The sequence below is a fragment of the Gorilla gorilla genome, chromosome 7, assembly GCF_029281585.2.
Source record: "Gorilla gorilla gorilla isolate KB3781 chromosome 7, NHGRI_mGorGor1-v2.1_pri, whole genome shotgun sequence".
In the NCBI taxonomy this organism is placed as follows: Eukaryota; Metazoa; Chordata; class Mammalia; order Primates; family Hominidae; genus Gorilla; species Gorilla gorilla.
This window is the reverse complement of record NC_073231.2, coordinates 80162497-80185183: the sequence shown is the minus strand read 5'-3', so window position 1 is coordinate 80185183 and position 22687 is coordinate 80162497. Positions and strand designations below refer to the sequence as shown.

The 22687-nt window shown below is 49.8% G+C and overlaps 1 protein-coding gene and 1 non-coding gene across 2 annotated transcripts in view; one reads left to right on the top strand and one right to left on the bottom strand.

Annotated features, from left to right (window-relative positions):
* SFRP1 (secreted frizzled related protein 1) overlaps positions 1-22687 on the bottom strand; it is a 47583-nt gene that overhangs the window by 23552 nt on the left and 1344 nt on the right. The window contains exon 2 of the mRNA XM_055349222.2: positions 17999-18076. Coding sequence (XP_055205197.1) covers positions 17999-18076 — 78 coding nt within the window. The remainder of the gene's footprint in view (positions 1-17998; positions 18077-22687) is intronic.
* LOC115935653 (U6 spliceosomal RNA) lies at positions 12586-12688 on the top strand. Its single transcript, XR_004071277.1, has one exon. It is a non-coding gene; the product is annotated as a U6 spliceosomal RNA (small nuclear RNA).

Genomic DNA, 22687 nt, shown 5'->3' with positions numbered 1-22687 from the left:
CAGGGACCCTGAGGCCAGCCCACCTGGCCTCACTTTTCCCAGGACCACAGTCAGATACAACAGCAGGGCTGTGGCCCAGCCCCCCAACCCTTCCAACTCAGGAAACGCTGAGCCGCCGTGAGTGCCAGGGAGTGCCCCTGCCATGCCTCCTCTGAAGAGCATTCTGGGGTGAGGCAGGGACCTAGGACAGACAGGCATGCTCAGTTAGCTCGAGCGGGATGGAGGCTCCACCGGATGGGATGGCCAGGCTCAGGCTACGGTCGGGGGTGCCAATGATCCCTCCCAGCCGCCTCAGAAGTGGCCACCCTTTGGTGTCCTCTGCGGAGTTTTGGGGTATGGGTCCCCAGGAACTCTCAGGCTGAGGGCTCCATGGGAGGAACAGGCAACGTTTCCACTCCAACCCACGGTCCTCATTCTGTGGAACTGGGCGGGGGGAGGGGGTGGGTGGGTGAAGCAGAAGCTCATAGTGTCCAGCCGGCCCAGACCCGATTCCTGGCATTACCCCACTTCCAAAGAGCATCAGGAATGGGGGGACAGGGATGGGGACGATGAACCCAAGAGAGAGAAACACTCTGTGTTCCTCCCTGGGCTTGCCTATTCCCGACTTCGAGTAATCATCCAAAACAAGGAAACCTGCCAGGAGATACATTAAGTCTGTAAGCGAAGAAGGCTCCAGGCAAAGAGCTGTCAGTCACAGGGAAAACCCAACACAATACATGGATTCTACTCCTGTTCCGAGGCAGGGGCGGTTCCCACTCAACCTTCCCACCACCTCCCCCGCCGCACACACACAGGGACACAACTGTGAAGGCAAAAAAGGATTTGTTTTTCAAAGTCACCAGGAAAATCGACACCAAGGGAGGCAGAGGGAGTGTGGGGCCAGTGGCTCCTCCTTGGATAAAGGAAGCGGGGCGGGTGGAGGGGGTTCAGCCCTGGGCCTGGACTTCATTCCATGTCCATGGGGCCTCCTTGCTGCCAACTGCAGGTCCGTTCCCAAAGAGTCACAGCCACTAGAATGCTCCAGGCCATCTGGCCTTCCTCTCCAAGACACGCAACATGGAACGACTCCAGGATTCTGTCTTTACACACCCTGGCGTCATCCCTTTCTTCACTGAAGAGGGGGTCCACACAAGAGGTCGGGGGCAGCTAGGAACTCATTTCAAGGGTAGGATTCATACGCTGCTGGTGACCTAAAGAGATGGGGGCCCTAGCTGGCTCCTCCACCTTCTTCAGAAAGATCATCTTACATCTCCACCAGAAGGAAGGTTCACCCACCAACACAGCCAACTTCTGGAGAGAAGCCAGTGGCCAGAAAGCACACAGTGAGTGCCCCAAGCGTGGCATCTGAAGGGCTGAAAAAGAGTCCTGTGGGTCACGCCTCTGGCTTCCTGCCCAGTGCAGGCCTCCAGGTATTGCAGCTAAGAGGCTGCCAGGTCTCTGAATAACGTCTACGGTGGGACCCTACCATGGAACAAGGCAGCCCGCCCCTCTGCTGAACAAGGTTTCATTTCCTCAAGCCCAGTTTCTCCGGTGCCACACAGGAGTCTTCCCTTTGCTGGACTGCACAGCCTTGGCCCTCACATCTGTTTTCTTCCTGACACCTGCAGTCCTAAAAGGTGGACATCCTGAAACACACAGGCTTGTCCACTTGAAGTGGTAATATAGGGAAGAGAATGGCCAGGCCCCAGGAAAGTGGGAAATGCCTAGGAATGACAGGCGTGCCAGCTTGTTTTCTCTCACCTCACAGCTCCTCTTACACAAAATCTCTGCCATCGGCCGCCATGGCCGAAGCGATGCTGAGCGCTCATTCTAAATGCTGGCATCGGCTCAGAGGAACGTCATGGAGAGTGGGTAAGAGCACCAGGTCATGTGCCACTGCAGGCTGGTGGCCCCGATGCATCCATCCCACCTGCACCAGGGCCTGCTGTGGGCTCTGTTCCCTCTTTAGGGGTGAGCCTGGCTCTACATCTCAAGCCTGGATTTTTCAAGCATCCTTTCTGATTTGATGCTTTCGATCTCAGGGTCTTCAGCTAATATTTGCTCTCCCTGTGAGTCCACAGAGAAGCTGAGGGAATAGATTGGTGTGTATTATAATAACCTCTGAAGTTCTTTTTAAGCTTCTCTGAGAAATACATTACCATTACTATCCTGGCTTCAATTTGGTATATCTATAAAATGCATTCACCTGTTACAGTTTAAGGACAGTGCAGCATGTGTCACAAATGCTTTGAGGGAAGGGACCACAAGGGATGCTGACAGCCTCCACATAAACAGGAAGCCCTTCCAGGGATGCCACATGGAGCTGTGAGAGAGCAGCTGGGACTGGCCGCCACAGGGTGAATGACAAGTTAGAGGAGAACTGCACTTTGTATGCTGGACATGGCAGCTCATGCCTATAGGCAGGAGGATAACTTGAGGCCAGGAGTTCAGGACCAGCCTGGGCCACATAGTGAGACCCCGTTTCTATAAAAAAAAAAAAATTTAAATTTGGCCAGGCACAGTGGCTCACGCCTGTAATCTCAGCACTTTGGGAGGCCGAGGCAGGCGGATCACCTGAGGTCAGGAGTTCAAGATCAGCCTGGCCAACATGGCGAAACCCTGTCTCTACTAAAAATACAAAAATTAGCCAGGTGTGGTGGGACGTGCCTGTAATCCCAGCTACTCAGGAGGCTGAGGCAGAGAATCACTTGAACCCAGGAGGCAGAGGTTGCAGTGAGCCAAAATTGTGCCATTGCACTCCAGCCTGGATGACAGAGTGAGACTCCATCTCCAAAAAAATAAAATAAAATAAAAATAAAAATAAAAATTAGCTAGGTGTGATGGTATGCACCTGCAGTCCCTGTACTTGGAAGACTGCGGCAGAAGGACTGCTTGAGCCCAGGAGTTCGAGGCTGCACTGAGCCATGATGGTGCCACCGCAGTCCAGCCTGGGCAGCAGAGACCCTGTCCAAAAAAAAAAAACTACACTGCACTTTGTAGTTTCCAGGACTCTTCCATACACTCTCATGTCTACACACCAGCTCTGTGGGGGATGCATGATGGCCATCATTTGGCAAATGAGAAAACTGTGGTTCCAAGCATTGCCCTTGGCCAAAGCCATGCGACCAGTAAATTGTGGGGCAGGAATGAAAACTCAGTTCTGAGTTTTAGAAAGTAACTGCTTCCAAACTGCTTCCCCATAGCAGGCTCTCTCCTACCCTATGCAGCGGAAGGGGCTCCTATGCCATCCATCTCTGGGTTTCTGAGAACAGAACCCTTCTGTTCTCAGAACAGAAGGCTTCTGGCTTCCCTTCTGGAAGAAGCAGCAGCTCAGAGACACATTCAGGAAAGGGGCTGCAAATGCGGCGATCAGCCCAAGAAGATGGCGCTGGGGCCACGATGTCCAGCAGTGCCCAGCCCTGGTCAGAGACCACTGATCCACAGTTTATGCAATGCACTGCCCTTTGCAGTGGTCCTACGCCCTCCAATGCACCCCCAACTCAACCCTTCAATGAATGCGTCCAACTCAGTTTTCATCTGCTCCACCCTCTCAGGCACATAGCAGCTTCTCCTCCTCATGCACCCAAGGTGAAGGCCAGTGTTCCCAGGGGCCTTGCCTGGGGAGCAGGAGGTGCCAACCAAGATATCACACCTAGAGAGCAAGTCACAGAGTTTTTGCCACAGACCAAAACCACCTAACTGCAGAGCTGGAGGACACTCACAGATCACCTATGGTGACCCCTTCAACTCGCTTAAGGAAACAAGCTCAGAGATTTGAACTGACTGGCCAAAGTCACAAACAGTTTAGTAGCAGCACAGAAATTAGATGCCAGGACTCCAGAATCTGTGTTATTTTTTTCTTACTCCATATTTTATCTTCTAACACAGAAGTCTTTGTTTTTGTTTTTTAACAGGTGGGTAAACTGAGCCACCGAGTGCTTCAGTGACTTGCAGGCGCTGACACAGTAGGTGGTAGAACCAGGCGCTGGGCTCACGCCTGTACAACTCCTAAGGCTACACATGTTCTTTCCAATGCACTCTTTAAATCCTAGAGATTACAGCACCGCCTTTATGCCAATCCCTGCTAACCGCTGGAATCCTCTAAGGAAGTGACTCCTGCCCAGAGAACCAGCAGTTCTAAATGGACTTGCTGCAAACACTGAAACCTAAACAAAAGAGGTCTATTTGGCACTAAAAGTAATAAACAAAATACCAAGACCATAGGAGTGTTCCCCAAACTTACAAAGATGGCACTCAGTTTGTATAATGGCATCAATGCAGAGAAATCCCTCCTGGGCTTCTCAGAAGCTCTTCTGGAGGATAGTGGATTAGCAGCATGCTCTAGACAGTGTCTCTCTCAAGTGCTGGGGGAGGAAGTGACCCTCGGGCCTCACCAGTGGAGACCAAGTCCCTGGGAAGGCCAGGCCAGCAGGAAAAGGCAGCTGCCCAGCACAGCCAGGCTCACCAAGCAGATGTGCTATGCACACACAGACAGACGCACAGGAGGGCACATGTACACAGCTCATCACACCACACACTACCCACAACTGTCTACACCCACACCTCACAGACTGACCCATACACAGGCAAACACAGACACAAACACACATGTGTGCACAGCAGGTGGTCCCTTGTGTCCCGCAACTACACATAGGCATCGACAGACACCCATATCTCGCAGATATAACCCCACGTGCACAGAGGCATAAACACACAAACCACACATGCACCTCCCCTTGTCCCTTATTGTCACTGCAGCCTCTCCTGCCTCCCTCTTTCAGGGAAGCTCCAGACACCTGGGCTAACCCAGCCCTGAAGGCCCTCACAAATGCCATTCCCAGTGCAATGCTTTGGGGCTGGCTCCGGAGGCACTGCTCCTGCTGCCCCTGGTCAATAACAAAGTCTGGAGAGAAAAGTCAGGACCATTTATGACGGGTCCTAATGACAACTGCTCTTGGTAACGGCCAGCTCTGCGGTGACCTAAGTATGAGCTGATTACAGGCTCTGGCTCCCGCTCTGCACACGCAGAACACAGGTGTCCCGGGGGCACTGACCGCAGCAGGTGGCCCCTTCCCTGACGGCCAGGACAGCTGTGCTGACCTCATCAGCCACCTCCCAAGGGCTCCTTCAAGTGGGTGGCCCTGAGCAGGCCCAGACCCAACAGGCACCACCCTGAGCCCTCTCATAAGGGACGCGGCTCCAGGGCTCCTCTCTCCCTCCCACCCTCACTCAGAGACTCCCTGTCCAAAATGTCTCACCACTGATATCTGCAGTTCTGCCATTAGGACTTCATTATTTGATTAATGAGGTCTTCATCTTCTTCTCCTCCTCTTCCTCATCCTTTTTTTTTTTTTTTTTGAGATGGAGTCTTGTTCTGTCACCCAGGCTAGAGTGCAGTGGCGCGATCTCAGCTCACTGCAAGCTCCACCTCCCAGGTTCACACCATTCTCCTGCCTCAGCCTCCTGAGTAGCTGGGACTACAGGAGCCCGCCACCAGGCCCCGCTATTTTTTTTGTATTTTTAGTGGAGACGGGGTTTCACCATGTTAGCCAGGATGGTCTTGATCTCCGGACCTCATGATCTGCCCACCTCAGCCTCCCAAAGTGCTGGGATTACAGGCATGAGTCACCACGCCCGGCCTTTTTTGAGGTCTTTTTTAAAGATATAAGACAGTCATGTTTTAAAATAGGTTCCCAGTGTCTCCGTGTTACCAACAAGGCCAAATCTCCATTCTGTAAGAAAGCAGTCAGGTTGCCGCACAAGCTGGCTTTTGCCTGTTTTGTCATCATTTCTAGATACTCACCACCACACCCTGATAAGCTAGCTAACCACAAAGAGATTCGCCACTCCCCAATGCAGCGTCGCAGCTCCTGGTCTGATCTCCACTGGGATTATCTTCCTAGGCCCACCTTTGCTGCCTGACAAATGCCTACCAGCTCCATGGAGGACAGCACAGGGTCTCTCATCTCTGCAGCTCCCCTTGACCATTTCCTTGGAGACCAGCTCCCTTCTGTATGCTCCCGTGGCTCCCAGCTCTTCTCTATCACGGGCATCTCTGCATCCCCTGACCTCCTCTAGATGGTAAGGCCTGGTAGAGCAGAACCACTTCCCAATCACACCCCATGACCATTTTCTGGACACTCACCAGCGCGGAGCCCAGCACACACACCACGCAGTCAGCCTTGACTGGGTCTCTGACACTAACATGAAATTAGGTTAATCCAGGTGTTTCCTTCCTGAGGCAGGAAACACCATGAGGAGCAGCACAAAGACACTGTGACCCAGGGCTGGAGCACGGACAGAGGCACCTTGGAGAAGCCTGTGACAAACCCAAAGCTTCTGCCTCAAACAGGCCCCAGGAGTGGGGACAGCGAGGTACCCTAGTATGGCCAGGGGCCCCCCAATACAGACACCCTCACCCTCTCCTCCAAAACTCACCAGCTCCTATCTGGCCAGCCCGAGGCTCACTGCAGGGCTTCTCACTCATAACACAACTTCAAAAGCAACACACCCCAGGCAGAATTACACCACTAAAAACTTCCACTCCTGGATTCAGGTGTGCAGGTAAGAGCTATCTATAGCCAACAGAGTTTTCACCTTCCTTACCGAGGGCTTAACTCGGGTTCAGAGCACTTGGAGGGAGGAGACGGCTGCAGAATTCTTTGCAGCGAAGATCCCATAGCAGCCCTTTTTGGCTTTGTGTCCCCACCCAAATCTCTCTTTGAACTGTAATCCCCAGGTGTTGAGGGAGAGACCTGGTGGGAGGTGACTGGATCATAGAGGCAGTTTCCCCCATGCTGTTCTCACGATAGTGAGTGAGTTCTCACAAGAGCTGATGGTTTTATAAGGGGATCGTCCCCCTTCACTTCCTTCACACACTCTCACCTGCCACCATATAAGACGTGCCTGCTTCCCCTTATGCCATGACTGTAAGTTTCCTGAGATCTCCCCAGCCATGTGGACCTGTGAGTCAATTAAACCGCTTTTCTTTATAAAGTATTCAGTCTTGTGTAGTGTCTTTATAGCAGTGTGAGAACAAACTAATACAACTATGGAGACTTCCCTCTTCCCAGGCCCTGGGAAGAAATGATATCAACACTTCTGTCTACACAGCTAAAATCTCTTTGGATGTTGATTCTAGTCAACAGATGTGGTACAGACTAAGCAGGGCTCAGTAAAAGCCCAACGATTGTTGAATCATCTCTGCAAGAGTGCATGCCTTCTGCAGGTGGTTAGATGTTCAAAAGAAAACACATGCACAAACACACATCATGAGCCTGTTTTTAAATGAATGTGTGTTAAGAGTAAAGACCCTGTAACCAGAGAGGCTGGGTGCCGGCTGGCATTTGGCACTGTGCAGACATCTCAGCTCTTAGTGCCTCTACATCTCAGAACAAAGGTCGAGACTCCTTCTAGCCAGCCCTGCATCCTGTGAGTGGAAGCAGCGGCTGCGGGTTACATGGAGGTGAGAGGCTGCTCTCAAGACTCAAGTCTTGCCTGTGCACTTCTCAGCACCTTCCTTGCCCAGGGCTGACAACAAGTACTTACCTGACTGAACTCCTTCCCCTCGCAGCTATGCACTCCCTGGGTGTCATATCTGACTCAGGCCCATGGCCACAACCACCTGAGGGACCCCTGAAACACATGGGCCATTCATTCCAACTGCTGCACCACAAGAACAGGTACAGCCTTGCTGGGACCTCGTCACCCTTTGAGCTGGGTACACAGACAGCTGCGAATTGGAAGGAGCAGCTCCCCCTTCCCATGCCTTGATCCAGCCTTTGAGTCCCCACGCTGTGGGCCACGGCTAAGCAGAACATAGAATGCGAAGCGAGTTGTTATAACTGACAAATGACAAACCAACATTCTCCTCTGTATTTATTTACCAGCTTAGGTTTCGTCAATTGAAGAATTACTACTTGTTTTGAGTCTTTACTCCCTTTCCCTGTCCTCATCTCCTGACACCAGGAATGCCCTCCTCTACTTTCTCCATTAATCTTCAGCCTGACAGTTAGATCCTCATCTTCTCCAGGAAACTTCCCTGAATTTCTCCAGGCCCCACCGAAGACCCCTCCCTCCTTCAGTCCTGAGTGCTAGAACTACGCACAAAGGCATCTGAAGTTACCAAAGAGCAGAGACAAAAAAGCACGGCAAAGGCCTGTCTCGCCCACCAGATTCTTGGGGGTTTTGTGAGGGGTTTTGTTTTTGTTTTTGTTTCTGTTTTGAGACAAGGTCTCGCCCTGTCTCAGACCCAGGCTGGAGTGCAGTGGCCTGAACACAGCTCACTGCAGCCTCGATCTCGCGGGCTCAGACGCACATCATCCCACCAAGTAGCTGGGACCACAATGTGCCACCATATCTGGCACTTTTTTTTTTTTTTTTTAGAGACAGGGTCTGGAACTCCTGGGCTCAAGCAATCTTCCTGCCTCAGCCTCCCAAAGCACTGGGATTACAGGCATGAGCCACCATATTTGGCCACCAGATTCTTAAATGTGTCGAGGGCAGGAACAGAGTCCTCCATATGGGGCTGAGACCAAAGGAAAAGTGGAAGGCGCCCAGGCTGTCTATGAGCCTGAGAGGTGAGCACAGCGGGCTGGCACAGCCGCCCTATGGAGTACTGCAGGAGGGAATGCGCTCTCTAGGCACCAGCTGCTCTCGTGGTTTAAAGTGCTTATCCAGGCTCGTTTCTAGCTCTGGTGCCACTGACATATAGTTGGGGATTTCCTTCAGCCATAAGCCATTCCCCAAAGCTGAATGCATCCATTGCAGAAGACACCGGCGTGGAATAATTTTCAAAGAGCTCACAAAGAGAAGAGAACACATCTGAGGTAGTCCCAAAAGGAAATGTCCTGTGGAGAAAGCTGATGGAAGGGCTAGAGAAAACAAGAGAGAGAAAATCCCCCTCGTAATCCTGCCTGAATGAGAAAGAACATCATTTAGGGAAGCTGGTTTCTCGTTTTCTCCCCACTGCCAAAGTACTATTTTGGCATCTCTTTACAACTCACAGACATCCTTTCAGAATTTGTAAATGATTTCCCTTAATTCCTGCCCTATAGAAAATACCTCTTTTATGCCACCAAATATCTGCCAAGCCAGTAAGCATCTATTACCTGCACATCAATCCCTAAGCGCTGTCAAATAGCCTCAGCTCTCATGCTTACAGCCCCCCAAACCTAACAGACCAACACCTTTTACATTCAAGACTCAAACATGTATATGGAAGCTCTGCACATGCACCGAGATCCCAACCCCAAAAGCCCACACAGACACAAATGTCACCTTCTCTCAGGAGTCCCCAGTTCCTGCTCCTGCCCCTTTGAGGAGTTGGGATGAGAAGGACCCAGCATGCAGCATGAGTTATGGGAGCTACCCACAATCATCTTTAAACTCAGCCCTGCAGGAAGAACCCCAAGGCTAGTGTGATATGGAAACTCCAGCATCTGGAGCTGGCTGGGACTGTAAGAACAAGCAGTTTATAATCCAGCAGTCTCCCTGAAAAAACCACTATCAACAATCACTTCAGGCCAGTGCAGTGGCTCACGCCTGGAATCCCAGCACTTTGGAAGGCCGAGGAGGGCAGATCATGAGGTCAGGAGTTCGAGACCAGCCTGGCCAACATGGTGAAACCCCATCTCTACTAAAAATATGAAAATTAGCCAGGCATGGTGGTGCATGCCTGTAATCCCAGCTACTCAGGAGGCTGAGGCAGGAGAATTGCTTGAACCCAGGAGGCAGAGGTTGCAGTGAGCCGAGATCACGCAACTGCATTCCAGCCTGTGCAACAGAGGGAGACTCCGTCTCAAAAAAAAGAAAAAAAAATTAGCCAAGCATGGTGGTGGGCGCCTGTAATCCCAGGTACTCGGGAGGCCGAGGCAGAAAAATTCCTTGAACCCAGTAGGCAGAGGTTGCAATGAGCTAAGATCACACCACTGCACACCAGCCTCAGCGACAAGAGCAAGAGGCTGTCTCAAAAAAAAAAAAAAAAATTCACTACAGTACCTTCCCTGGAAAGACCTGGAAGGCTGTATTTCATCTCGTCCCCATCATCACCATTCATGTGTCCATCCACCCTCTCACTTAAATATGCGCTGCGGCACTCACAGAACTCAATTTACCTAATTCCCAAATGGGTCTCTCACAGCCACCCACTAGCAAAGCCAGAGACACTAGGGGAGTATCTGCAGCATTTTTTTTTTTTTTTGCCACTGTCATTAACACTCAGCAGAATCCAGAAGATGACTTCACCCCCTGCCACCATGCCCTGGCCCCAGCTCCCAGATCAGTCAATATGTCCAGCCCCCTGCCAATGTCGTTCAACAAATGTCTATTTTCAAAGAAACCTAAGCTGGCTGCTTCTGGTTCACTTTCCTCATAACTCATCACCAACTATTTGTGGGATGCGGAGGGCAACCATCCTGAGCCTGCCCCCTCTGAATTAGGAAGTCCCCAGGTGCCAGCAATAAGAGGCACTCAAACCCAGGGAGGCTCACGCTACAGGGGTGGCTCCTGCACACACTGACTATGGGGCAAGTCCCTCTTCTTGGTCACCCAGCCAGACAGACTGCAGTGCCAGGTCCTCTGGGCACAGTGGGAGTGACAGCACTAGCGGCAGGCCAGACCCCATACACAGCAAAGCTGTAGTTCAAATATGTGTTATATGTGTCTGGCTTTCACACGGAGTTTGCAACCTGCCAGTTAGTAGTGTTTACCTTGGTAAAAATTCACGGGAAATCTTAGTCTGAACAGGCCCAGAGTTTATTTTACTGCCAGATAAACAACTTTCTTTGATAAATCATCCGTGTGACAGTGTTCCTGAAAGACTAAACAAAGATTTCAAGCACAATCTATAGGCCTTTGAGAAGCCTTCCAAAGCGAAGGCATGTTTAATTGGCTGCCCTAAGGTCGGGGCAGGGCAATGGTCTGACATTTCTTTGGCCATTTGTTCTTCTGGAAAAAAAAAAAAACCAGATTGGGGCTTCCAGCACATTTCTGCAAAACTGGATGAAACTTACCAATATTTAAACGCTCATTCGCATTATAATGCATAGCCTATTTTTTGGTTAAAGGAAGTGAATATCACAAGGCAGGTGTTGGGGTTGGGGTAGAGGAAGGGAAAAGTGCCCCAGAGATATCGCTGGAGAAAAACGGAGGACAAAGTGAAGTAAAACAGCACAAAGGGCCTCTGAAGTCCCTCAAACATAGGCCCTGCTAAATTAGAAGGAGAACACGTTAGGTAGAGTGTTTCTAAAAAACACACAAATGAAAACTTCAGTGGTCCTATCCTGGAACACCAGGCAGTCACAGCTCCCGCATTCAGCCCTCATCACTGTCTGGAGGCTTCCAGGTTTACATTGACATAAGGATGTCATCTCACTAAAACCCAGATCTCCTAACTTCTAGTTAGGGTTTGGCTTTCCGAGGGGGAGTTTTTTGTTATTGTTATTGTGAATTACAGCACCTTGAAGCTGCATAAAGCAGTTCTCTTTGTGGGTTTTGTTTTGTTTTTGAGACGGAGTTTCGTTCTATCGCCCAGGCTGGAGTGCAGCAGCGCAATCTCAGCTCACTGCAACCTTGGCCTCTAGGTTCAAGTGATTCTCCTGCCTCAGCCTCTGAAGTAGCTGGGATTACAGGCGCCTGCCACCATGCCCGGCTAATTTTTGTATTTTTAGTAGAGATGGGGTTTTGCCATTTTGGCCAGGCTGGTCTTGAACTTCTGATCTCAGGTGATCCACCCACCTCGGCCTCCCAAAGTGCTGGGATTACAAGTGTGAGTCACCGTGCCCAGCAGCCTAAAGCTTTTAAAGGTCTTCCGAATGGGTTTTTTAAAAGACTTCTTCAGTTTAATCCTCCGTTAACCAGAGAATTAACTAGCATATTCCATTCTTCTTCCTAAAAAACTTTCCGCCCAACAAGGTGATTTCATTAGTGCTAGAATTTTCCTTCCTAGGCTAAATTTCATCCTAAAACAATTTTTTCCAATAAGAAGATATAATAATTATTACAGATTGAACAGCCACCGTATTCCAGGAACTGTCCACACTTGATTAAATCCAATTCTCCCAACACAGTCACGTAGGAATTCTCATCCATAGTTTGCTGATGAGGAGCCAGGCTCAGGGAGGTTAAGAGACTTTCTGGTGGTTGCTTAGCTTATAGGGTAGGGATTTAATCCAAGTCTGTCTCGTCCAGAGCCTGTGTTCTTTCCATTCTGCTACACTGCCGGCTTTCCCACCAAGAAGGGAGCCAGTGATTGCTGAGCTCCTTCTGTGTGCTGGGCACAGACATCAGTCCATTTAAATTCTACAAACCCTAAGAGTAAAGGAGCACCTGATGCCCCTTCCCAGGAAGCTTCTCAACTACCTACCTGTGTGATGGGTGTGAGAGGATGGGAAGGAGCAAGGGTGTGCAATCTGGCCTGGATGCCAGGGAAGTGCTGGTGGGCAGTAACAGGGATCCAGGTAGAGTGCTCTTGGGTCACTGAATGCCTAACTCCTTTATTTTTTTGTCTTATTTCCTTCAGTCAGTAACGTGAGGGCATGGACTGGCTGATCTTTGAGGTCCTATCCAACTCAACACAGCTTTACAATGGCAAAGTGGTACAGGGGCTTGCTTCAGTAGCACACATGGTAAAACTGGAACAACACAGAGAAGATTCACATGGCCACCATGCAAGGATAACATGTGAGTTCGTGAAGTGTTCCATATTTTTAAAGAATAAGATACAGTCTTCAGTAGCACAGCTAGGCAATTATAGTTAACAATAATTTATTGTATATTTCAAACTAACTAGAAGAGTAGATTTGGAACATTTCCAACACAAAGATCAGTGTTTCAGGTGGTAGATATCTCAATTACACAATTTTTTTTTTGAGACAGTCTTGCTCTGTTGCCCAGGCTGGAGTACAGTGGTGTGATCATGGCTCACTGTAGCCTCAAATTCCTGGGTTCAAGTGATCCTTCCACCACAGCCTCCCAAGTAGCTGGGACTACAGGTGCATGACACCATGCCCAGTTAATACTTAATTTTTAATGGGGATGGGGTTTCACTATGTTGCCTGGGGTGTTGAGGCTGATCTCAAACTCCTGACCTCAAGCAATCCTCCTGCCTCACCCTCCCAAAGCATTGAGATTACAGATGTGAGACAGCATGCCCAGCCCCAATTACCCAGTTTGATCATTACACATTGGATGCTTTTATCAAAATATCAAACATACCCCATAAATATGTGCAACTATTTTGTATCCATTAAAAAAATTTTAAGTGGTACAGGTGAGCAACGCAGCACCCAAAGAAATGGGCAGTTCACATGAGCTGTGAACAGCCCCTCATCCCACTCGTCCCTTTTCCCTCTTTCTCTACCCACCTCCAGAAAAACCTCAGAAAATAAAGGTGAACTTGAGGGCAAATCCTTCTCTCCACTCCCCTTCTTATGAGAGTCTATAGTCATATCCAAAGATGAGGACATGATGCATAACACATAAGCCAGATGCAAAAGGACAAACACTGGCTCAGCTTCCATCTCTTCACCGCCTACCCCCCCCAACCCCCCACCTCCCATGCACAAGAAGGCTGCTCAGAAAGAGACACAGGCTCTCAGCTGGGACTCACACCTCTAGTGCACTGAGCAATGGGCCAATCTCAGGTTTTTATGCACATAAAATATCCTAACAATTAACTCCATTTTGTACTGATCTGTGGATAGGATATGTATCTTCAGCAACAATAAAACCCAGTTGTTTTCTACCTATCAATTCCATCTCCAGGGTAACAATTCCTTCCATGTCTAATTTTACTTTGACTGAATGAGATTCTGGATGTTGGGGCTTCTTTTAAACATGTATACATGTATATGCTCAGTCACCCAAAACAGGGCATGTAGTTTTCCTTGAACTTAATACACAAGTTGCTGACATCCACCTTGAAAAGAGCCTTCTCCTTTATAAAAAAAAAAAAAAAAAAAAAAAAGAAGTCCATCATGCCTGCAATCCCAGCATTTTGGGAGGCCAAGGTAGGGGGATCACCTGAGGTCAGGAGTTCAAGACCAGCCTGGCCAACATGGTGAAACCCCATCTCTACTAAAAATACAAAAATTAGCCAGGTGTGGTGGTGGGCACCTGTAGTCCCAGCTACTTGGGAGGCTGAGGCAGAAGAATCGCTTGAGCCCGGGGGGCGGAGATTGCAGTGAACTGAGATCATGCCCCTGTGCTCCAGCCCGGGTAGAGCGAGACTTAGTCTCAAAAAAAAAAAAAGAAAAAAAAAATTCCAACATCCACGTCCCACATCCCCTGTCATTCATACAGTCAGCTGACAAACCTTCATTTTATGCCTACCATGTATAAGACACTGTGCCAGGGACTATTTGAGTGCAAACAGGCCTTACTTTGTTCATTCCAAGACACAGATTTTCTGCACATTTCTGCAAGAAGTATGGTTTGTTTTTTGTTTTTTGTTTTGTCAGTAGTACAAACTGAACAGTGTGTCTCACAATTAACAGGCATCTCCCACAAGGTAAAACACGGCATTAGATACACAGCCTGCTCTCAGGGAGCCTGCAGGTGCCGCAGTGACTGTGCTAGCAGCCAGCTTGCTTCATCTTTGGGAGGAAACCCAAGGTTTAGTTTGGAAAGGCTGAGCCTACTTTCTGCAAGAACTCAAACTGCCCGTCAGAGTAAAACACTGTCCCCCAAGCAGCAGCACAGCCAAGACACCCTGAAAGAAGTCGGAGGCAGAGTGAGAACAGATTAGTGGAGGTACGGAGGTGCGGGAAACCGAAAATATTTCTACTAGCAAATACTCCCTAATGCTAACTGTGAAAGCTGATGTTCTTTTCCTTCCTATTTGACTAACCTTAGTGTTGCATAGTACAGCTTTTCTCTTTATGAGGAAATATATAAATGGAAAAAAGAATCCTTCCAGAAGGCAAGGAAAGTTTCTAGGGGCAAAGAAATCCTTTTCCATAGGGAGAAAATACTGGGCTGAAGAAACTGTCACCTGAACTCTCAAGCTCAAAATACTGAAGAAGGCAGTACAAGTAGAAGCTCTGAACTCTCCTAGCAGAAGTATATCACCATGCAAATTTCCCCCAGGAAAGCTTACGGGTGTTTACAGATACTGCAGAAGAAGCTAGAGAAAGTGGCCAGAGGCAGGAATTAACCTCACCACAATTATAAATAAATCAGATTCTCATATCCCTGGGATAAACTAACCCAAAGGGAAGACGGCTGTGGGTACTGAGCTGTTAACAGCAGGATGATTAGTGTGGCGGCTCGCAAATACTATATTGGGCTATTTAAGAGGCGAGAGTGGCACCCTGTTGTCACAGAGCAGGAAAAGCAGACAGAGAACAAAAAGCAGAGCCCTGCAAGCTGATGGAAGCCAGCAGGCAGGCTGGTCGCCATGTTCGATGCGGTGACTTTGCCCCATCTAAGTCTTGGCTCCCACATCTGGGGCTTGATCCAGGCTGATCAGCTGCATTCCTGAGCATCAGCACACAAGCTTTTCTGCTCATGTTTTTTTCCTGTTGGGGAAAAAATGTGCCCTGAACTGAGTGGGTACAGTGCAGGGCTGGAGACACGAGTGACTAAGCACATCTGCCAAGGGGTTAAAGCACACTGCATGCCGAGAAGGTCAGGGGTCAGACATGCCCAGCTCCACAGAGGCTGCCGGAGACCACAGATGCAGTGGCAGGGGGACGAGGGTGCTGCTTACCCAGGGAAATGCACCCCTTGTTCCCGGAGCTCACAGAGAGCCTTCCAGCAACCTGATGTCTTCCCACTGGGGATGTCAGGGCCACTTAATGCAAAGTTTGATCCCTGAAGGAGGGAGTCAAGCATTCTCTTTCTTCTCTGCTGTGTGTCAGCTTGCATTGTTCAATTTCTTTGTTTCCTAACTGAATCCCATCAGTGTGGCTGACTGCCTCACTTACTTGAAGTGAGCTGAGCTAGGAAACACGTTTCTCGACAAGGCTGCATTCTCTAAGGTGCTAAGAAGGGCAGAGCTAAGCTCAGCCCCTACAGAGAGAGAGAGAAAAAGAATCCCTATATATTGTTTTATGAGAACATTACAGACAAAAAAACAGAAAGGTTTCTCCTGCAACCAGCTCAAAAAAGCCTGCCATACACCATACGCACACTAAGGAGGTCAGCGCCTCCGTGGCGGAGCCCAGCGGCTGTGCATCGACTCTTAAGTGAGGAGGGCAGGTGGCAGAGTGTAAAAGGACTCTAGTTGAGAAAGTCAGATTCCTTCTTTATCCAATAAAAAGACTGGATAAGATGACCTCTGAGGTCCAGGAGGAGCCCAAAAGTTCTGTGAACCCAAGAGGAAAATATTGTCAGGGCTAAAGGAACCAAATCCCAAACAGCTAATCACTCAGATTCCACAAACCGTGACTGGTTATCGACATGAGATCCTCTGTCCTCTTCTGTGTACAGAACGCTGGCTGATTTGGCAGGTGCCTGCTGCCGTGGGAAGAAGATGTCCGTCCCAGATGAGTTACCTGAGTGCCCTCTAGACCCCTGCCCTACACCTTAAGGTCAACCTTGCCAGATTCAAACTCTTTCCCAGGCTTGCCTCTTCAGCCTATGTGGCAAAGGGTCTGAATCCTCCAACTTCTGTCTTTTTTAAAAAATAATACTCATGTATTACATTTATTTAGAGGAAGAGTTCCACCCTCAATCTGTATCTATAGAACTCAGAAAGCACTAGGTATACAGGGAATCCTCACTGATGAATTTGAGTTAATGAAGAAACAGACAAGTAATTCACACTGCTACATCACAGAGAACACATCAATCTTCCCCATGCATGGAAACAGGATACGCGCTCTCCAGTTTAGCTGTGGTGGCCATCTACATGCAGCTTCCATCTTCATCCACAATTGCAATACCCTGAGAATGACCCTGTCGTGAGGCATGATTCCCTCCGACTTGCATGTGTCCTCCCACATGTGTGCAGCTTACTTTGACAGGGCAGGAACAAGACCCTTCCGTGTACTTTACCATGTTCGATTAATGAAAACATGGACTGGGATGCCTCTCTTTACGCTTTTCCAGATAAGAATTCTGTAAGAAATCCGATCTCAGGGACACAAGGCAGGAATTATGAGAAACACATTGTTCAGCATCACACTGATTCTTCTGAAAGTGTGGCTTGGCTGGAGCCACTTCTCTGCATCCATGTCAGATAGAGGCGAGAGAGAGGGAGCTGGCCCTCCAAAGGGGTGCCGTTTACATTTACTTTTCTCAGAGGAGAGACTCTCAGGGTGTGGTGAATTCAGGTATTCTGCAGGTCAGACTATAACAGACCATCCCTGAAAGGCCCCAAGGCCCCTGGCATCTCCCCCACCTCCCCCTGGCCCCCACCAGCTCCTCCTTCTCCTGGAGCTGCGAGTGCTGGTTCAGAATTCTCTTTCGATGGAGAGTGACTTGGTAAGAAGAGAGAAAAACCACACTACTGTGGGGATGTCCATTTTTCTTTGCTTCACGGAACCTGATGAGGACCCCCACTCTGAATCCCCTAAGCATTGAAATCTCCCCACCCTGGGAAGGCACCCAGAGGGCAGCCATTTAAATCCTGGACAGAGTCATGCTGACACCTAGGGGTAGATGTTAAAAAAAAAAAAAAAAAAAAAAAAAGCCAGTCCGGAAAAAACCGGGCCCAACCAGACACAGTAGCAGGTGGCAACTTGTACTCCCTGCAGCTTCTGAGAAGGAGCTGCTGTCCTTCCCTGCTCCTCTCGACCTGTCCCCAAATCAGCCTCCCTGCATGCCTAGAGAAGATGCCCAAAAATCTGTCCAGCAATCCCCTACAAAGGAGGGCAAAGTATGGCCTTCATCAAAACTGGCCGGTTCTGGACCCTGTCTAGTCTCCCATCTGTCTGAGAAAAGCAGCCATTTGGAGAGGAATGAGGTAGAGAATATGGAAAGCTGCAACGAGATACATCAGCAGGGCCTCCGTCCGGCAGAGGCACAGACCAGGAGGTTCCAAACCTTCCAGAGGCAGCTAGAAACACTTTCTTACCAAACTCGCTGGCGCAGAGATGTTCAATGATGGCCTCAGATTTCAACTCGTTGTCACAGGGAGGACACACCGTTGTGCCTGGGAAAGGAAGTAGGGAGAAACGGAACTGTAAGTTACAGAGCAGGAAGGGAGCAGCCCCTGGGGAAAAGATCAGTCCTGGGTCCAGGCTGAAAGTGGCTAAAGGTCTTCTGGAACTTCTGAAGGGGACCTGAGAATTGAAAACAAGAAGCCTTGAGCCCAGGATCTACAACCAGAGCAGGCGCAGGTTTCTTGAAACATTTTGGCCCAGAGCTGCTAAATGTGACACAGTTATTTAAGCCAGCATAACCTGAGGCTGGGTGGGCGCAGGTCACGTGAATGATGACTTGTGGGGCGCTGTGAGTGCCGGGAAAAGCTGGCTTACAAACCCACAGAGATCTCTTCCTGGTGTTTGTTTCCCATCCTCTCCCTTCTCCTTTCAATACCATCCTCCGATTCCTGCCCCCTTCCCATTTCCACACTCCCAGCTAGCCTGCTGATCCCTCTGACCAGGTCACCAGGAGCCAAGAGAGAAAGAAACTCAGCCAGACTCACAAACTCCAGCCCTCGGCCCCTGAACACCTCCTCTCCAAAAGGGCCACGGCAGCAGGAGGCCAGGGCAGGCGGGCGGGGTGGGGCACTAACAGGCGCTGCCAAATGGGAGGACAGGGCTGGATAGGAAGGTGTCCTTCAGAGGCTCTTTCCTGGGCAACTGTGAAGTGCTTTGAAGAGGAGGTGTGTGGGGGCAGACGTGCATAACGCTGGAAGGCAGCTCCACTGCCTGGGAAGAGATGTCTGAGGCCAGGGCAGAAGCCTCCTCCAAGCCAATATACTGCTGAAGTCAGAAAATCCAGTGGAGGTAAAGGACCCCGGCTTCCCAGGACAGAGGGAGAGCGGGACAGCGCTTTCCTCCAAGAGCTGAAATGGCTTATCATCATTGTCATCACCTTCACCTATCAAGCAGCCTGGAGCTTATCGACTGTCTAGGAAAACATCACGAGCACATTCTAGGGGCACCCCACCCCCGGGCACAGCACAGGAGGCCAAGCCAGGCTGGAGCTGAAGAGCACAGGAAAGTCACCCCTGACCCTGCACTCGGGGAGTGCAGGTGGGGCTTGGTGTGCTTGGAGCCCACTGCTCTTCATCCTCCTCCACCATGGCTTCCGTGGCAGCGTCTCCCTCCCCATCAGCCCCCCTTATGGCTCAGACATTGAAATAGGCAAAGGCTCCCTAAGTGGAAGAGAAGAGGGGACCTGCAGAGCACCCCCAGATCAAGGCTGCCCTCAGGACACAAGTGGCCCATAGACCACTCCCTACTTCCAAGCAGGGTCCCTGCAGGGCCCAGCAGAGACCCCATCCTTAGTTTTTATTGACACATTCCTCTCCCACCTTTACTCTGCACCCAGGAGCAAACACCTTCCAGATTCTCAGTGCAGTTAAGAACCATGCTCCCAGCAGACGATGGCATGACTGTCCTTAGCCCAGATGCTGGAAATTTGCTTTGCACCCAGAACTTGAGACTGGGTTCTAGAGGTGGTAATTCTCACAAAGGAGACAACTTACCACAAATTTTGCATTATGCTTTTTGCTTCCACATGGGGAAAAGGAAGTGTGACAATATGGAAAGGACCAGGTTACTTGCACAAGGAGAGTGAACTGTGCTTTTGGGTTTTCCTTGTTTAGGTTATTTTGAAAAAGGAAAAGTGGGAGTTATGCAAACACACATTGCAACGTTCTGTGAATACAATCTTGACCAAATAGTGAAGTCAGGGTGATCCAAACATAAAGGGCACATCTCTGCCCGCTCCACACACTCACTGCATCTCCTCTGGACACTTGAAGTTCGCCTGAACCAATCGGCCAAGGAGGGCTCTGCACTTCTCAGGGACATTTTCCTCAGTCCCGCCAATTACATTCGGACTTCAGTGCCTCTCAGAATGGCAGGAGCTCGCTGGGGTGGGCTCTGTGTGTTTTTACCACGGCTTTCCTCTATCTCAGCTTTTCTAACGGCTGACTCTGGAGCAGCCTGATCCAGAGAGAAAGAGAAATGTGTGATGCGGTATTAACCTGTGCCTCATTGGTGCGTCTTGGGGCTCTACAGGCTGCCTCTGCAGGAGAAATCCACCCAGTCATCCTTCTGAGAGGTGGAACTAAATCGCTGTTTTCAGTTGTATTTAAAATAATGTTTAAAGCAAATGAACAAAAAAAGCAAAGGTTTTGTGTTTATTAATATTTAAGGGTGTGTGGAGGAAACAGCCCAACAGCTGAATCAGGATTAAGTGATTTTTGTGATATATCAATCCACACACACACAAGCGCTTTCTCAGGCTCTCTCTCTTTCTTCTCTCTTTCCCTTTCTCACACACAACCCCCACAATCTTCCCTGGCCAGTTCCTGGGGGGACCAAAAGGGAGCCCTAAGGAAGGCTTTCTGGGGAACGGAGGGCTCTGTGGCCTCTGCCACGCTGACTAAATGCACAACATGCCCAAGCAACAACAAAATCAAACCCAATGTGCTGGCTCATACAACTTCAACCAGTAAAACCAGGCAGAGAGGGAAACAACAATGCATCAGCCTGGGAGTTCACAGTTCTAATGGAAGTGCCAAATTCAGAAATGACTTCCCTAGAAAAAGAGCAATTGCCTCTTCCCTAACAGGAGCTTCTATGGCTTGGGTATCAGCCTTTGCAGGGGAGAAATGTCAAGTCATTTCTCATTATCAGGTTTCTCCTTAATAACACATGACCACGGACAGCTGGCCAATAACCCAAAACTGAATATGCCCAAGTGTGTGAACAGAAACCAGTATGCAAAGATATGACACTGCTTTGAAAATGCATTTTAATTTTAAAGAATAAAAGCATAAAGAATAAACGAATAAAAGAGTAGTGTAGTGCATGCATACTTACTCTCATTGGAAAGTGCCAGTTACTACCCCACAGCCACAAGCCATAAGGTTATGAGGATCAGTAGTCTGGTTTGTCTTGACCTGCCCTCTACACACCTACACAAACACACACGCCCCACCCTCCCCTCCACAGGGACCTCGCAGTAAATCACGTGGGGCTCCCTTACACCAGGGATTGCAGTCCTGGGGAGGGTGGTGTGCCATCTCAGGGCAGAGCCCCCCACCAAAACCACTGAGGGGAAAACCAGTCCCAAGCCCCACTCCCGACCGGCCCTCTCCCCACTTTTCTCTTTGTTCCTCAAAGACCTGTCTTGGGAGGGTGACTACCTGAGCGCTGCTGGGAGGAGTGGAGGTGAGTGAGGATGGTTCCAAGCCAGGCTGAGAAGGGCGCCGACCAGTGGAACTGCAGCCAAGGGGCAAAAGGTGTCCGGAAGACAGCGATTATGGGGTTTCCCCATCCCATCACAGCCTTTTGGGGGCTGGGGTGAGGGATTCTTTCCTCTCTTCTTCAGGCAACCCGTCCAAGCTCCCCATGTTCCCTGTGGACTGCAGCACCTTTTCCGCAGCCGAGCCCCCTAAGGTGTCCACTCATGTCTGCAGACGGTCCCAGAAAGAGACCATCGGAGGCCATTGGGAATGGACTCCAGGTCAGGGCCGGGCACAGCCTCTCAGGGCAGGGCCGGGCTAATCCCCTCTGGCTGAGGAAGGGGAGAAGGAAATTCCCGCAGGATGCAGGGGATGGGTGCACGCCAACAGAACACAAGGCGCTTTGTTTGCTCCAGGTAACTGCTCAGTTCTCGCTCGCAAAGTGCAGATGCATCCGCTACCCTCACTCCACTCCCACCACCAGAGTTGACCCTGAGAGCGGCGGTGCCCAGACCTGGCCACTGCGGGCAATCAGTGCCGTTCCCATCCAGCCATCCAACGTCAGTCATTGTGGACCCATCTCCACCCTCCCTAGAATAAGCAAAAGCATCTAAAATTTGGGGTATCCCTTTCCCCAACCTGCCCGAATCCTCACTCTGAGGAGCCAGGTGACTGCACGCCCCTCTTTTAGCATCAATAACAGAGGTTAAAGACACTTTAAGGTGAGCTAAGTGTAGGCAGTCTTTCTCCCCCACCCTAAAAGCCCTCCTCAAAAAGCCCTCAGGAAGCCTGCGTCTGTGCTAAGCGCAGCTGGGGTACAGCTCCCCAATCCCTGACCCTCTCCACACCTCAGAGCCTAAACTTCGCTTCTAAAGAATTCTGGGTTGAATTTACTTCTACAGAAGTCAGGTCTGTGATGTGTATATTTTATCTTTATATTTATTTCATTTTATTTGACTTCCCAGGATTTTTTTTTTCTTCCCCCTCAAGAATTGCTCTTTAAACATAAGGGGGTTTTGAGAGGAACCTCGGGCCGGTCCCTCAGGCTGTTAGGAAAGTCTCCAATTTGCAGAGCCGCTCTCCCCGGGAGGAGATGAACAATGAGCTAATTACATTTTTATCTTTCTAATGAGCTGAGGATTTGTGTAAATGAGAAAAGCAGCGGGTACGCTAGAGGGAGGGAGAAAAGACTTTCCACCCCCAGCCCTCCGAGGGCAGAGCTGGTACCTGGAAGGGGTGGAGAAACAGAAGTCCCCACGGTTCCTAAACTTTCTCAGCCAGTTCTGCAGCAATCCCAAGGCTACTTGACTGAATGACCAGTGAAGGAAAGGGCTTGGTTTTATTTTTTAAATCTTTGTCGAACCTACGAAAATAAACAAAAGCTGCTCCAAGCATTCT